Source organism: Venturia canescens, chromosome 6, assembly GCF_019457755.1.
Source record: "Venturia canescens isolate UGA chromosome 6, ASM1945775v1, whole genome shotgun sequence".
Taxonomy (NCBI): domain Eukaryota; kingdom Metazoa; phylum Arthropoda; class Insecta; order Hymenoptera; family Ichneumonidae; genus Venturia; species Venturia canescens.
Genome location: NC_057426.1, coordinates 14,694,631 through 14,713,050, shown reverse-complemented (window position 1 = coordinate 14,713,050; position 18,420 = coordinate 14,694,631). Strand labels below are relative to the sequence as shown.

Below are 18,420 nucleotides of genomic sequence, written 5' to 3'. Positions count from 1 at the left end.
TTCGAGATGGATTCGCATAATAATCAAATTAGGCGTTCGCGAATATTCGATGTTGACATTTTTCGACGTTGGATTTCGATGCTGTAGACGCACCGCGAGTTCGACGGTTCAGGGTGAGGGCTTCGAGTTAGTGCCCCACCGCTCGATGTTTTGAAACTCGGGTAATTATGCAGAAGTGGGGCTCCACCTACAATCCGGCTAATTTTTTAAGTTCTTTATGAATGGGCAACGTGATAACAAGCAATATTATGGTGGCGCATGACCTTATTGACCCAAAAAATTTAAAAAATTTTTTTTTCTTCTTATATTGAAAATGTCGATTTTCGTTTAATTAATGCAGTAAGATGGATTAAATGCAATATGGATCAACAAAGTTGTACGTGTGATTCACCGTAAGATGTTTAAAGCCTGGGAATATGTTGCATGTTTGTGTATATATTTACATATGTAAATATTGAAACGTTTCGATATTCGGGAGGTGGTCAATTTCCCAAATATCGGAACTTAGGATTTTTTAGATCCTCTTCTCTCACGTAGGAGAGATGTCAGTGTGCAGGTTCGTGCATTGACCGGCGGATTTTTGCCAGGAGATTTTTGCCTCGACCTTCAAGAACGGATACTTTCGTCCGGTACAGGAGCATCCGAGAGCGCTCCGTCCGTAGCCCTCTGACAGACTTCTATCAAACCAGAAATCATGCCAGGGGGTAAGGCTGTCCCGTTACAGTATTTCTGTATGCATTTACCTTCCTCATTCAAACAATCATATGCTTTCCAGCAATCTGACATGATTGTGGTTCCCGGATTGTTATGTCCGAATTGTTAAATTTTTCAAAATCAAAAATTCCGCGTTCTCACGTTTCTTTCATACCTTTTTATTAAGGTAGCTCGAACTGACGCGTAGCGGCGTTCAGGCCGGGTCGGCAAGAGCGTTACGTTTCAATATTTATATATTACATTGAGACGCTTGAACGCATGTTTATATTCGTTACGATCAGTGTTTCAAATAAGAGTACATATTTCTCAGAATTCTGTAGACATTTCACGACATGAATATTTTTACATTAAACTGAAACGATCGTCACAGGAATTTTTACATTCGTTCAAATCAATGTTTCGAATATAAGTGCAAATTTATCGAAATTTTCGTAATTCCATAAATTTTGAATTCATATAATTTTTAATGATTTTCGCAACTTTCCGCTACCATGAAATACACATTTCCATGCCATAGTAGAGCCCTGAATTCATAAAAAAATATTTGGAGCCGTTTTGAAGTGGAGCCCCACTTCTGCATATTTACCAAAACTCGTACTCGATGACCCACGAGATCTACGATGAATTGACGGACGATCTTCTACTTTCGAACTGCCCAATTTCTCTGCTCTCGATTCTTCTCTAGAGGCTGGTCGCTCGCTCATAAAAATATTTAAATGTGCAACAAAAAAAAATTAAAAATAAAATTGATAACAAAATAGTCACGTTATCACATGAGACGTTTTGATATCATTCGTTCGAGAGGAATTCAGACAACGTCGAAAGACGCATTCCCCGAGCCATTTCTGTCAAATTATACATTTTTAGTGACGAGCAAAATTGCCACGTTACAATATATATTCATTCGACATTGTCGCTGCCATTTTATTCAACAACGATGAATCATCATTGCTATTAATATAGACTCTTTTATATACGACTCATTCAATTAAGAGCGTGTAAACGAGCATTGACTTATCTTTCAGCGAATCTCTTATTTGGAGGACAAACCTCATAAAATCATGACCCAAACAACTTTAATTGGTCGCTTCCTGGTCCCCTCGATCGCTTCAACAATCAAACCAATCTTGCTCTATGATGAAAGAGCTCTCACAGCTATTTTCGTTCTTTGAATATCACACGTAAGCTGCGTCATATAATTCCAAGGAGCTTTTCGAAGGAGCTTAGTCCCATACGCGTATCGTATGAAATTACTTAGGAATTCGGTCGTTCAATAATATGATATTCGAGACATAACGATATACCTATACAAGAGGTTCCGATCACAAATGTCACGAGTATTCCCGATATATCGAATGACCGCAAAGTATTTAACGACGAAACATCAGGGTCGCTGAGCTTCGGGACGATTTTGATAACAGTTGGCCCGAGCTGAAAACTTAGATCTTAGCGTGACTCCGACATTGTCGCCAAACGTCAAATTGAATTTGTCACTTTTTTCCTTCTCGTGTTCAAACGATTGCAAGCAAAATCAATTTTTTTCGCTTCGAGTGAAACATCCTGAAGTCAACGGTTGGAGTACGCATATCCAAACCTTGACGTCAGAAGCGAGGGAGACGTTGGAGCCGAGGCTAAGACAGCGAGATGTGGCTAACGGAGCCAAGGGTTGCAGGGCCCTGAGGACCAGCGCCAAAGGGCAGTTCTCGACGGTCCACTCAAAGGAGCACTTCTTGGCTGAGGGCTCGTCTTACGATATTCAAGGACGGGTCCCAATTATATTCACAACCTTGAATTCACTTTAAGAAATATTGCAAAAGATAACATAACGACAATTTATCGGCTTAATCAGTAAACACCAATTATTGTAATTCCGTAACAAAATATATTTACTACAATCCTGTATATATTGAAAGCCACTGACCCGGATATTCCTCTATCGAGACTACGAGTATATAACAAGCCAACAAGAGATGGCAGGTCGATTTGTTTGATGTCCCTTCCGGTGTGTCTACGAACTTCGATGCACCTGTACCACTGTGTACCATGTTACCTAATTGATTTGATATTATAACTATTATAGTTATACCGAATAATCGGCATCTAATACAATTACGTGATCAAGCATATACTTATCAGAACGATACGTTAATATTTGATTGTTCAAACTGAACTGTTGGATTTTGACGACTTGGTTTGTGGCTGACATTCGTGCACTAGGATCTCTCGATAAAAATAGAGCATTCATGTCGTTTTATTTACTTGATTGATTTAAATCATCATCGAACATTAGTGATGACCAATCGATCCAGTGCATTTTCACAATAAAAAAAAACGAACTGAGTACATTCTGTTGAACGAACATTGCGCAACTGAATAATCGAAGCCAAGTGATTTGGAAAATTGTTTGATCGAACATTTTATGTGTTTACGCATATTTTCTTGGCTGCTTTGATAAATATTTGTTCTAAACGCAACTGTCGAATTGACTGATTGCAGACGTAATCTGTTGAGATGAATGAACGGATCAATAAAAACACATTGGTGCGGCTAAATTCATGTTAATGCAACAAATAAAGTTGAATTATACTAATATTTCCATGATATTTTGTTACATCAACATGAATTTGTTCAACTCTGCCAAAGTTTTGATGCTCCAACCGATAGCTTGTCCCAGAATTAACGAATTATATTACCTTGCCTCAATAACATTTCGCTGCCCCTGTGGAATTCAATGTTTTGATTGAGACGAGCCTAATCCCTTTCAGATAATAAAACATTTTGCCGCGTGCAACGATCGATCCGTAAAGAGGTGTGAAAGAGACCAGCCGTCGTAATCGATTGACCAGAAAGGCTACCATAACCCCATAACGTACCCTCACAACCTGGGTCGAAAGAATTAAGTTTCGTATATAGTTCACATCCAAGTATGAATCCTCACAAAATATGAGCTGCTCACTTATATATATGAGGGCGGATACCGTCTTGAAAATGGCTATCAAAGCTGGTATTCTATATCATAAAGTAGTGAAATGAATTTCTCAAAATCGGTCGTTTCTTTTGTTTTCTGCTGATGTTGAATATATTCAAAACCAAAATTTTGTACCAGTTTTGTGCATCTGTTTTAATATAAACGATTAGTTATCATATGATTTTTTCCGTTCCATATCTGAGACTTCACGCAATATATATATCTATATGTCTCCATTTCATTTATTAGAGGACTTCAATTCATATATTATATAGCTCAAGTGCGGCCTATGTACTGATGACAAGCAAGAGGGAAAACCAGGCCGTGAGCGATTATCAGTTTCCTCACTCTCGTAATATGAAATGTATCCATTAGAATGATGATATGCCTCAAAGAAAAATAAATTTCGGTTAACCACTATTTAAAATAATCTGTCGAAAGAAGAAACATTTAGTTTTATGTGGTTTGCAATACTCAATTTGCTGCAAGAATGCATAAAAATAAAGTATAAAAAAGAATGTATAAAAAAATGGAAAAAAAATCAAAAATGTGTTCAAAAGAATGCATAATTTTTGAATGAAATTGAAAAATAAATAATTAATATCTTCTCAATGCGTTAAGCTACAGAGTTCTAAGAGGTCGCAATCGATAGAAAAATATGAAAAATAAAAAATAAAAAAAATATGTGAACTTTCGGTACAGAAGTCAAAATATTAAGAAATTGATCAAATTTGGTGATAGTGTTCTTCAACATCGAGTACGAAAACACAAATTTTTTCAAAATTTCCTTCTACTTAGTTATCGAGTAATTACGCATTAAAGCAGATTTCTTATGCCCGGAATGTATACCTATATATTAGGGTGGTTCAAAAAAATCGACTATTTATATTTTTTCAAAGCCCGGGTTTCAATTATTGCAGTGAGGTGAAAAAAGATGCCTGACAAAATTTGAGCCCTTAAAAAAATGTTTTAGAGGTCGCTCATCGCGATTTCCTATTGTCCATTTAAATAACACGGAGAAGACGTTACTAGCTGCTTTTGAATTTTATTCCTCGGCAACGGATGAGGGTACGACAACGCCCAAGGTGGTTTTTTGTAGGGATTTAAACGCTCTATAAAAAAAGTCTCTTGGCGTTTTACGCTAAACTTACACCGACAAAAGTTATTGAATGTCAAAATTGGCTTTGAAGAAAATTTCGACATTTTTTCACTTTTCCGGTGAAACTGTCGACCCTGTCACAAAACGCTGTGGAAACTTTTTCGGAAATCATGTGATTTAGTATAATATTGTGATCTTAGATTATTATAAAATTGAATAATTTATAATAATACTACATTACGAGGTTATTCTTAGAGAAAAACTGCAATTTCCGTCGAGTGAATCGTTATATTAACAAAAAAAGTTCCAAGTTTCATTGAGTCATGAGGTAATGCTTATTATTGATGAAAATTCCAAAATGCATCGGATTTTTCCACCTTCCATTTATAATTTCTTTTGGGGCATTATTTTTTTTTTTTTTTGGAAATGCAATATAAATACAGATTCAAAATTATTCGAATTAAGTATAAATTGAAACGTCTAATGTAATTGAGTTGCAAAAATTCAGTGGAAATGATGTTTGGAATAATGGATCATAGCCCTACAGTAAGGGTAAACTCCTTTTCCGTTCTGCCGGTATCATAGGATGTTACCCTTACTGTAGAGCTATCCATTATTCCAAACATCATTTCCACTCAATTATATTAGACGTTTCAATTTATACTTAATTCAAATAACATTAAATCTGAATTTATATTGCATTCCTCAGGAAAAAAAAAATTAATGCCCCAAAAGAAATTATAAATGGAAGGTGGAGAAATGCGATGCATTTTGGAATTTTCACCAACAATTTCTTTTTGAGGCATTATCTAATGACACGATGAAACTTGGAACTTTTTTTGTTAATATAACGATTCACTCGACGGAAATTGCAGTTTCCTCTAAGAATAACCTCGTAATGTAGTATTATTATAAATTATTCAATTTTTTAATAAACTAAGAACACGATATTATACTAAATCACATGATTTCCGAAAAAGTTTCCACAGCGTTTTGTGACAAGGTCAATAATTTCGCCGGAAAAGTGAAAAAATGTCGAAATTTTCTTCAAAGCCAGTTTTGACGTTAAATAACTTTCGTAGGAGTAGGTTTAGCATAAAACGCCAAGAGACTTTTTTTATAGAGCGTTCAAATCCTTACAAAAAACCACCTTGGGCGTTATCGTACCCTCACCCGTTACCGAGGAATAAAATTCAAAAGCAGCTAGTAACGTCTTCCCTGTGTTATTTAAATGGACAATAGAAAATCGCGATGAGCGACCTCTAAAAAATTTTTTTAAGGGCTCAAATTTTGTCAGGCATCTTTTTTCACCTCACTGCAATAATTGAAACCCGGGCTTTGAAGAAATAAAAATAGTCGATTTTTTGAACCACCCTACTATATATATGGAAACGCTATGCTTATACACGTAAACTTTAGTGATCAATTACTCGATAACTGTGTAGAAGAAAAATCTTAAAAAATTTGTATTGTCAAATTTGGCACTAAAGACTATGTTCACCAAATTTTATAAAATTCTAAACTTTTTGAAATTTTTTATGTTTTTAGCATGGTTCAGCATGGCAACATTGTATCGCCTGTACCGAAACTCCTTAAAACATCCTCTGAAACATCTTTTGTAGAAGTCTCAAAAACAATTGGAAATGCAAAACGCGACTGCTCCTGTAAACAGTCTACAGGAATACAACGAGATATAACAGCGAAAGTAATTTTTCGTCGGCCGATATCGTAGATTGAATCTTATATAAATTAGTGGTTGAAAATGTGGATTAGATAACGCATTCAATTCCTTTTCATTCTTAGTTTGCAAGACTGCGTCTGGAGTCAATTCTAAATTGAAATCCACTCTGATCTGAATCGTAAACGTTTTTCAGACCAATTTCCTTGATAACAGATTCGACGTTATTTAAGGTAGTTCTGTACTTTTGTTGAAATCTTAAGAATGGGCTGAAATTTAAATATGGTGTAAAGATAGGCTTTACGGACCGACTGTCAAAATTTCAAATCGATTCACCATCTAGTTTTCGAGATATTCGCGATTAAGGTAGATGGGTGACGACGGGTGGGGTTCAATACGTCGAATAACTGAATTGTAAAACGGTCGATATTTCGAAATTTTAAAAATCAGTTTGGAGAAAAATAAGTAATTCGAAATTCTTATTCCCGATCGACTGTTCAGCAGATTGCGTGTTTAATAAAAAATTCCTTCTTTGAATTCGTATTTACCCGAAAATATTTTTTTTTTGTCATTTTGTAAAAACTGACAAAAAAAAACGTGGCGAAGCAAACTAACGACAAAATATGACCAAAAGGTCGAACTGACGTCACATGTGAACATATATTGAATGCAGCATTGCCAAACGTTACCAATCCATTTGTCGTATAATCTGGAAGAGTTCTCATCAGATATTTTTAAATATTTCAACCGATTTTCAATGGTAAGGTTCAACAACTAAAATACGTATGTATTCTTAAATATCCACGAAATACAACGATCGAATTTTTGTTGTTGCAAAATCTTCGATATAACTAATGAAAAAAAATTCAATAACTTTTCATGTATGTACGACTTTCGTGTAAATGTCAGAGAAAAATCGGTATTCAATAATTAATTTGCTGCTAAACTACATGGTAACTAGCGTCCAGATTTTGCAAATCTATATCCAGTACGTATTCGTCTTTGCATACAAAAACTGTGATCGTGTAATCTTGGATAGCGAATATTCACCCATCTACCTTAATCATTCTATACCCGATGCCTATAATTAACGCGTCACTAGATAGCACTCTGTTTACATTTTTTATTACCAACGTTAAACGAATCTTACAGCTTCAAAATAAAACCAGTCGTGTATTGAGTACTATTGTGGGATTAATATTTAAAAAATGGGAATTTTTAACCACCTAGTTTCGGCGATATCAACTGACGAACTGTGTTAAGGTGGAAAGGGATCATATATCAAAACAGAGGGATTTTGATGCAAATTGACAGATACGTTCAAAAGTATGTAAACTACTTGCTCGCGAAATTTCAACGCATTCGACCATATACCGTTTCTGAGAAAATTGAATTAGTTTTTTACATTTGATCTTGTGGAAAAGCGTAAAAACGCAACAAAATATGGAAAAACTACTGTTAAAAAAGCCACTTTTTGATAAAACGAACACTAGTACATGAACCACATGTCAAGATAACTCTCGCGAAGTTCGCAGTGATTTCACCGTACCGTTTATCTGCAATGTGCGAAAGAAAATTAATAAACGAAGTTTGCCTCTTTCTTTTTATCGCAAAACGATATCGTGTATATACGATCCTGCCACATTCAATTGCTTCAACTGGGCGATATAGAGTAGATTGAGATATGTCATTCAATTTTTCTTTATAATAATTGTGTTTCAAAAATTCCATTTCTCAAATGGTATGTAACCCAACGAATATTAAATTTTTTTGTTTTTCCACTACTCCAATAATACTCCACAGCTTTCTTCTACCAATTTAATCGAACGGAAGTTCATCTTCATTTTTCAAACAATGAGAGAATTTCACCTGATCAGATAAAATTAAATCCCATTCCAACGGACCGTCTGCTATACTATCAGGCTATCAAAATGTTTGAATTGTTCTTGGAAATCTGAGTCTTCTTTAATTTCTATTCCCATGTATTTTTTTATGCTTTCAATTAGAATCTCTTAAACTTTATCTCCCGATCTTATTTCACGCTCATTCATTCGTGTTTCGGACAAATTCGTCATCATGAAACCGACAGATTGCTGTACTCCCATAACCTGAGAATGAACGGGAACTGCCAGAAATATCTTAAATGTTGCGACAATATAATCGGTTTGTACAGAGTCTCATTTTTTACTTATATGTCAATATTAAACTTCATGGGAATCATGTAAAATAAAATGTATTTTAATCCACCCTATAGTTTGATGAAATTTACAAGAAACAAGTTTTTTATGAAAATAAAATAATTTTAAAAGAATGCCACGTTACGGCAATTTACATTATTACATAGATACAGTAGATATACTCTGTAATGCTAATCCTAAAAATGACATTCGAAATTCGATGTCTCGAAAAAATATTCACAGATGCCAAAATTCTTTGGAGGAAAGTCTTCTCATGTCAAAACAATGCTGCGTTCCACCAATTTTTATCTCGAAATTCGATTATCAGCTTTCGGAAGTTTATCCTTTTATTATATTCACATGACTGAGATTTCACTTAGATACGGCCATCCAAAAATTGGGGAAAATTGGCAGGAATTTCTTGTTTCTTTAAATTTTTCCAGTAGTGTATACAATTTTCAGATACATAATTTGGCAGCATACTGAAAAATGGATAACTTTGCCATTCAAACTTTTGCCGTATATATCGATTTTGCTTTCGAAGATATCAGTGAAAAACAAAAAAAAACAGGAGATTTTGAAAAATAAATTTCACCTCTTAAATATGCAAGTAGGCAGCTTATTTTTCGCGAGGGTTTCTACTTTGATGTGAAATAATAAAAATAATTTTTTTGACCCAGGTTATAGGGGCACAGAAAGGTAACCTTTCATGTAAGGAGAGAAACAATTGACAAATCCATTGAAAGGATCGCGAAAAGAACTAACGGGGACGTTCTTTATTGTTTTCATTGTGACATCGGACATTTTACATCACGTAGGTGCGACGCACGAGAGTCGCGGAAAACAATTTTTTTTTCAAACTGCCATTCGAAGATCCTCCTTGCCAAGCTTTTTTCGGTTTATTGAACTGCAAATTAAATTTTTAACAATTTTCACCGTTTTCATTCAGATTTATAATTGCTATTATTTATCAGATATTATTCGCTCTAATTTCTCGCTGTAATTTGAATCAGGGGGTTTTAGATATACAGAAACACGCATGTTTCACGGCTTGTACAAGGAGAATCCTACCATCAGTTATGAGCCTGGTGATCCGATACCGTGAAATAGTATCGAGCTTTGCAGAATCGATTGCAGAACCAAACTCCAGGCATTCTCCCTATTTATTACATTTTGAGTAATGTCTTTGCTAATGCTTCGCATTCAGTCCTGTCACCGGGACTGAGTGCGCAACGTAGGAACATCCGATCAACTTATCCATCAAATTCTAAACGATTAATTTTCCAATTGAAATTCAGTTAAGAATCCTCTTCAAATCCGTGTCATTTAATGATACTAAAAATATTTCGTTGTACATCATTCTTCGAGGATATAATACGAATGGAAAGCTTAGAGACTCATTTAATTACAGATCATTCTAGTGTATAGAAGCACGTTCGAATTCATGCAGGAAAATCGAAATGTGTCGAGTTTATGAATAGTTTTTATGCCGTGCGGTCATGCAGTAATCGCAGCCGCTTAGTGATCGTTTTCAGTACTACTCCCTATAGTTGAGAGCAGCATAAATTTTCTTTTTTTTTACACCTCGGTTGAAGGCACGTAATTTTTTGCACTGTCAAAACTGCACGCACGTTATTTGTCTCAGCGAGAGCAAACAATTTTTTGTTCATTCCGAAAAGTTTGGCATCATTAATTTTTTTTTACTTTTGACGTTTGACGTTTGAAACCAGATTGGCTACACATTTTTTGAAAGACTGTGTCTAGACATCGAAAAACCGTAAGAATAAGGTTATGTTATTCATCCGGAAATATGTTGTGAAAATGTCATACTATTTCCAAACACTATTATCAAAATAGTACTATACTGCTGCAAATCCAAACGAATAACATACGTTTATCCTTCCAAATGAAATCAATGCGAAGGCCAAAAATAAAGTGACCAGACTGATGAAATGAATATAGTGGTTCAGATTAATAATCTATTTTCAGGTTTATAGGAACCTAAATATTCATATAAATTATAAATAGAAAATAATTGTAGAAATAAATAAATAGAAAATAATAATAGAAAAGTTCATATAAATAAAGGAATATTCATATAAAATATTTTTGCTAAATCTTGTTTTTTTAATGCCTGCTCCCGACCAGCAAGACTCGCTTTCTTCTATCGATAGATACACGTTTCGGAAGAAACGTCCTTTCGACCGGCCGTAAAGAAAAATAGTATACACCACACAGGCAGACGTTTGATAGTCCTGAATATCAAACTTTCTGCCCATGTAGTGTATAATATACTATTCCTTCATTCTCTTTACTTTCATGAATAAATCTTAGAGAAAAATGGAGCTCATACACTCTGCATGCATGTGATAGAACATTTAATAAACGGATATGTGGTAGACGACGGTACGGTAAACTAAACAAAAAGCAATATCTCATATTTGACGTAACGTAAGTGAATTTAAAAGTTTGATAACATGGTAGTCGCGGCGTTACGAAGAATTCGTAACTTCAGGTATTGTGCTCATAAATGCGAACGGTAATTATCAATGTTAGGATATTTTTTCCAACATTCTGTTATTTCCATCAGCCTGTCATGATATTTCAGTGTATCAACAAATCAAAAGAACAAACATTTTCTGCCTTTATTTTCTCATTTTCTCTTTTCAATGAAATTCTTTCGAATAATAGTTAGCGTCCGATCGTTGGCAGGTTGTAACATAGACGGTAGTAATAAAACTTATACGGAAGTAAATGGGAACACCAACAGAGATGAGATTGACAAAAGTTGTTCTCCTTCCCGAGATGTGTCTCTCTTGTGTGACAAATTCCCGGAAACTCGGAGAATCCTTCAAGCGCAATGACAATCAGACAGGGATCTCGAGCGTAGCCCGGATTTACTTTAACAAGATTAATTGATTCTAGCGAATTCTCGACATCAATCAGCCTCGCTGAGTTGAGTTCTACACGTGTCCAGTCAGAAGATGTTATTTTACTGCTAAATTAATAATTGCGATCGTTTTCGCTTATTTTTTAATGACGCTGAAACGAATTGAAAGTTGCAGAATTTAATCATTTTTATCACTTACAAGAAAGGTCACTTTACTGTACCCCCACAACCTGGGTCGAAAAAATTACATTTTGTTCTTCACATCAAAGTGTAAATCCTCACAACAAATTAGCTGCCCACTCGCATATTTAAGGGGTGAAATTAATTCCTAAAATTCAGTGGTTTTTATGAACTGTGGAATTTAGGATTTTAGGAAAAAAGCTATACAGTCTTCCATTACATATTATTGCAGAGCACTGAAAAATGAATAAATTTGCCGTATAAATTTTTGCCTTATCTATTTTAGTTTCAAAGATATCAGCGAAAAACGAGAAAACTACTGCTTTTTAGAAATTAATTTCACCCCTTAAATATGCGAGTGGGCAGTTAATTTTTTGCGAGTGTTTATACTTTGATGTGAAGTAAAAAATATAATTTTTTCGACCCAGGTTGTGGGGGTTCAGTAAGGTGACTTTCCTTGTTACAACATTTGGAGTTAAGACTTAATATTTAATAATAAATCGAATTTTCAGTAAATCTTTATGCATTTCATGACTCCTCAAAAACATGAAAGCTATAAAATTATATATAATTATTACAGATGATTTAAATATTCACGTTTTCAAGAATAGCAAATATTTCACCGATTATCCTCAATCAAATAGGCTTTCCTTGAATAAGAGAATAAAAAACATTTCGAATTCTCAGGACACACACACACACACACCTTGTCGGAACCGCGCAGACTTGAAGGTGTTCTAAACCCGCCCAGTGATACCACACATGCATCGAAAATGCTGTGCATACACCCACCGATTTCGCATGAATATCGCGTGTGTGTATTCAGAACATCTTTTGATGTGTGTGCGGAATCGTCGTGGGAGTTTAGAACACTTTCAATGGATGTGCGAAATCGTTGGGTGAGTTTACAACACTTTCCATGGGTGTGTGGTATCGCTGGGCGGGTTTAGAGCACCTTTGATGTGTGTGTATGTGTGTGTGTGCGCGCGCGCCCGAGCACGTGTGTGTATACGTGTGTGTGTGTCCACCTGCCTTAAGATGATGGATCAGTCGGTAATCACAACCGTGAGTGCGAGAGAGATAGCTGCAAATTTTGAAAAGGAAATTTTTCCACATCGTTCGTCTGATCGAAAAAATAAAAATGTCATCGGATTTTTACGATCGTGCTGCGTACGATGGCATTTTTATTATTTTAATCGGACGAACGATGTCAAAGAGTTTCAATTTCAAAAATTCGAGGTGTGATTACCGACTGATCCATCATCTTAATGTGAACTTTTAAATAGTCTGATATACTCCAAATCCTCGCATTTTTCCAATAACTAAAAAACCCCATAACTCATGGTTTTTATGGAAATTGTTAGCCTCCCCCGACGGAATATCATTAGTGGTGACCAATTGAAGCAGTCCAGACGAAATAAAAATGTTATCACCATTTTTGGGAAAAGCCGCACTTCCGAATATTTACCAAAAAATGCATTTTGATTTCTTCGGTTTTCATAAAATTTTCGAGTAATCCGCAAGTCTTAATGCAAGTCTCTGACGAAGAGAAGTTTGATAACGCGGACGCTGACTTGTTAAACACTAACGTGTATCAAGGGAGAAATTGCACTAATGGAGTCCTATAATTACGAGCTTGAATTTACACTCCATCATACAATTAACGCGATCCTCTCCGTCGACTATTTGTCTCATAAATAGAGCAACGTGGCTCGGTAATACCGCACCACAAAGGCCTTTTGGATCAGTTAAATTTATAAGCGCGATCCCTATCGCTATGGTTCAACTATATATAGAAGCAAGATCGCTCGCAGAGGCTTCTCGGAAACATTTGCATAACCAATATCGATGGTGCGGAGTGTTCGGACCAAATTCTGTAGGCTTGAAGTACCGGTCAAATGAGTCTTTTAAGTTGAGCATAAAAATAGAGCGATCCCGTAGAAACGAAATTATTTTTATGATCGACATTGTGTCGCCGCACATTGTTTCTCAATCACATTTTACTTCCGCTAATAGTAAATGTTTGGAAAATGCGATAAGGGCTAAACACACTTTAAACTGACTAAACCACTTAAAAACAATGGCATATAGAAAAGTTGACATTTATAAATTTCCATTGTACCTATACATTCGTCAAAGAGCTGGAAGCGTAGCTGGAGACGAAAAAAGAGAATTTTCGACAAGAGACGCGTTATATTCGACGAACGGATTATTTTGTTTATCCTCTTCCGTTTCTATGCAGCTTTTACAGGTACTCGACAGAGTTTCTAGAGCGCTTATTGTCGCAGGGAGCTTAAATTGTGATGCGATGTATGAATCCAAAAATTGTGCAAACTGAAAGTATACAGATCAAAATGAAAATATAGCTGCGGCGGTGTCATACTCAGGCAACATGCAATCTCGATTGTAGGAGGAGAGTTTCCGTGGAAACAGTGGCGGGTTCCGGGCGTTTCTGTTTTTTGATGCTAATGTGTGGGTGTACCATCGGAAAGCGTGTTCTTTCATCCGTGCAACTTCAGAATTAATTCGAGATCGAACGAGGCAGCGACGGTACGGGTTTAAATCATCGGCCAGAGTTTTCTCTTCGTATAATCGTTTCATATTGTCTGTTGTATCGCTTAGCCGCGGGGACACTTTGCGAAAAATATTTCCGAAAAAATGCTGGCTTTCTATATCTTGGGCCGATGAAATCTTAAAAAAAACGAAGGAGAAGAGAGGAAGTGAGACTTTTTACAATGAAGCGTGTCCTCGGTAGAGATTTTGGTAAAAAAATATCGTTTGTTCTAGATTTCCGGAGTACAACCACTCTTGGTGTACAGCAGCACGTTGCAGATTGGCCCTGTGGAGTAGTTTTTTGGCACCGATGATTGCCTGCGCCCCAAGCTATCTCGTATTCGGGGTGAGTTCTCGTCTGTCCATTTTTTTCATCAACTTTTTTTGCTTCAGTTTTGTATTCCTTTTCCCATGCAGTCTCATATTTACGCTGCGCTGTTTGTTCGTCCATTTTATTCGGTTGCTCAAATATCCTGGCCAACGTACCGCCTCCAAATTTAACATCGAACGAATTTTCCTCGAGAATGCTCCCTTAATTTGAGATGAGAAATGATTTTTATTCGCCACGCAATGAGCCAGGGGATTCTCGGTATCGTTAACCGCAACCCCTACGAAAAAAAATTTTTAAAACTTCAAGGCTCGCCCCGGTGCTTGGAATTTCAGCCGCGAGTATTATTCGTACGTGTTACCGCATACTATGGGAAAATTTTCATTCTTCTTTCGGTATTTCACGTTCGAGCCCTTCTTCTAGCAGATCATATTTTATATGAATAATCGTAATCGTGACGAAGAACCCCCAGAATCGTTCCACAGTCAAATTTAATTATATTCTGATTGCTTGAATAGAAAAATTCATCATTATAATTTTCATGAATACATTTTAATAAATTTGAATCGTTTCAATGAATATGCATTTGTTGCATCACTTTTATACATTTGGATAATGAAATAAAATTGTTCCCCTACCTTTTTCAGATCAAAGAAAAAAAAGTTTACGAGAATGGTAAAGAGGAGCTGCTCTACCACGTTGACAATTATTCACGAAAGAGAATCCTGTATCAGCTGAATTTCTGGGTCCTCGGTGTCGTCGTAAAGTTAATTCCTTGCGTCATCCTTACTGTCATCAGTTGTTGGTTGATCAAAGCTCTGTACAGGTGAGTTTTTTTTTATGCCGACGAAATTGCAATCATAGGCTATATCTGATATAAAGTTTATGCACAAATAGATTAAATTTCATGGAAATTTGGTAGATTTCCAAACGAAAATATTGTTTGAAACGATGTTGAACGAAGCATTATTCATATTCTACGATAAAATGTCTTTCAATTAACGAAGGTCATTTGAAATGCAGGGTGAAGGGCAGAAAGCAAGTTTTGAGGGGTTACAACCCTTGTGTCGCAACAAACAACGGTCCAGTATCAAGGAGACCCAGTAAATCGGAGAGAAGAGCTGACAGAACGACGAGGATGCTTGTCGCTGTGCTTTTATTATTTCTCGTTACCGAAATACCCCAAGGGGTTTTGGGACTTTTGTCAGGTGTACTCGGCGACTGCTTTTTTCGTAATTGTTATCACAATTTCGGTGAAATAATGGACATACTGGCGCTGCTCAACGGAGCGATTAATTTTATACTTTATTGTTCGATGTCTCGACAATTTCGTACGACCTTCGGTCAATTATTTAAGCCAAGAATCATGAAAAAATGGCAACCCGCGACACAACAAACTGACGTTCAAAGCACGTACGTATGATACAAAAAAAACGTGGTGGAAGAAACTCAAGTTATTTTTAATTGAAACCAAATTTCATGCCAAACAACGAAAAGCAATTCCTCTTTTTTGTACAATATTCATCCAGATTTTTTGTACGAAAATACTTTCTTCCAAATTTTTGACATTTTTTAGCATTTTCCGATGCAAGTTCGATCCAAGTTTTGTGCCAATTGTGTTTTCAACTGAAATTCGTCTGAGCAGCAAAAGTTGTCAAAAAAGCCAAAACGGCAGAGTTTACGAATAGTGTACGCATCCATGTTTACGTAGAAATATATATTTCTCAATGAATATATTCAACCCCAATTTTCGCGCGAGCACTTTCCTCTTGATGTTCCCTGACGCCGCTCCTACACGTTGACACTTCAATTAAGAGCAAAACCGTTATAAAACTTTTGAATAATCAATTCTTCTTATTGGCTTAAGATTTACTTCGAACCCTCTAGAATATGAGATGAATGTAGATTTATACGTGAGAACAATTTTTTTTCTCATTGAAACTTATTTAAACGCCTCTCCGAGTGCGTTGGTCTGATCCGCCCACGCTCCAAAACTTTTAACGCGTTTTTCTCGCAACACAATTTTTCGAAACGACACGCAGCACAACACCAACAATTTTTATTTTTTCATTTGAATCTCGAAATGTTATAGTATTTCAGAGTAAATTACGTATATAGAATTTTCGACAATTTCGTTTAAACATTTTTTTATTAACAAATAATCACTTCTCTTTGATGTCTACAATTAAACCAAGGCACCCAGACGCACTCGGCAATAATACAAAAATGAATGTTTTCCAAATCTCCTAAATTTTTTTTTTTTAATTCTAGATCAACAATTGCACGAGTTGAATCCTGCGTAGCCCCGGTGTAGCAGCCATATTTTAAAATATTTTGCAATCATAATTTTTTGTTTTACCGTTAAATGTACACTCAACGATTCCTTCCGCGGTATTATTATTCTTTTACGTTTCCTTTGATCCGAAGAATGAATGGTTGGAAAAGGCATTTTTTAAAATCTTTCCAGTGGTTTTGCTCTTAAAAAAATCGAGTGTAAGCCCTGTCGCACTCTTGTATACTCCAATATGACACATTTTGGACTTAAAATTATACGTGATTTTGCTGCTGCATCAAGTTTACTCAAAACACTTTGGAAAATAGACCAGGACAATACTGTGAGGGAACATTGTTCAATGTAGATAAGATCATTCTGTGGAACTAAAAAATAACATTGATCCATCTGGGGCTGATCCGATGTTCAACGGTGCATAAAAAATCAAACGAAAGATTAACCCGAAAGATTGTACGCTGCCTCGAGCAGCTGATTGACATTACATTTTTTTCACGTTTCCTTCCTCTTGTTTTTCTTTCGTCGAGTCAACAATTTTCAATTAAAAACGTATCAGATATTAAATAGTGATAGTAATAATCCTAAATGGTACCGGGAAACCGTGAAATTCATCGAGAAGCAATGGAGCGAAATAAGGGAAGGGAAAAGGGCCTTTGGCAGGAAAAATGAAAACTTGAGTTTGCGGCAAATGTTCAAAAGAGGTAAAAAAATATTGTGAATTTGAAAGTGTGAGAGAAAATAACTTTTGGAGCTGCTAGATTTGTTTTTCCACCCATTAGCCATGTGGCAGACGACGGTATAGATAGTCGCGGGCTTTTTCCTGTCACTGTAAATATCATAAAAATAAAAGCGAGTAGAAATACGTAACTCATGATAAAATGAGGAAAATATGACATGTTACGAGGTCTTGTATGTTGGAACAGAAAACAACGAGTTTTGGAACAAACTAAAACGGCATAAATAAAGGGGAAGGCGTGGAAGGGAGGAGAGAAAACTATGTGAATAAATTATCGTTCGTACAACCATGTGCTGTTCATAATTATTTTTTTAACGCCTGAAAAAAAGGACGAGAAATTCGGCAGATTTATAATTAACGTTATGTATCGACAGGTTAAGTAAATTAGTTGTATGAAATGTTTATATTTATTTCCGATTGATCGAATACGATTGGATTAATTTAATCTTCCCAGACAATGATTTTTCTTGCAAGAGCTCAAATTTAAATTCATGTGAATCTGCGTATGTTGCTCCTGCGTAAAGCTCATGAGCGTAGTTCAATAAACTCAATGCGATAATACAAAATTCATAATGACTCTAGAAGAGCGCTGTATGCGGCGATACTGTTGGGCGTACACGAAGATCCTGGAAGAAAACTAATGTCGAACATTGGTTTAAGCGAAAAAACTATGATGCATTATGTACTTAAATGTTCTCGAATAGAATAAACGAAAAAATAATAATAATAAACTTTGTCACTCGATTATTTTTTGTCACCCAAAACATTTTGTGATAACGTGAGTAACAACAATTTATTTTTAAGAAA

The 18,420-nt window shown here is 35.7% G+C and overlaps 1 protein-coding gene across 2 annotated transcripts in view; it reads left to right on the top strand.

Annotated features, from left to right (window-relative positions):
• The window catches only part of LOC122412261 (G-protein coupled receptor dmsr-1), a 33,098-nt gene extending 14,754 nt beyond the window's left edge, over positions 1-18,344 (top strand). For both annotated transcript variants that reach the window (XM_043421693.1, XM_043421694.1), the window contains exons 3-5: positions 14,494-14,605; positions 15,235-15,413; positions 15,611-18,344. In XM_043421693.1, the coding sequence (XP_043277628.1) occupies positions 14,494-14,605; positions 15,235-15,413; positions 15,611-16,010 (691 nt within the window). In that variant the 3' untranslated portion in view covers positions 16,011-18,344. The remainder of the gene's footprint in view (positions 1-14,493; positions 14,606-15,234; positions 15,414-15,610) is intronic.
• The last annotated feature ends 76 nt before the right edge of the window (positions 18,345-18,420 follow it).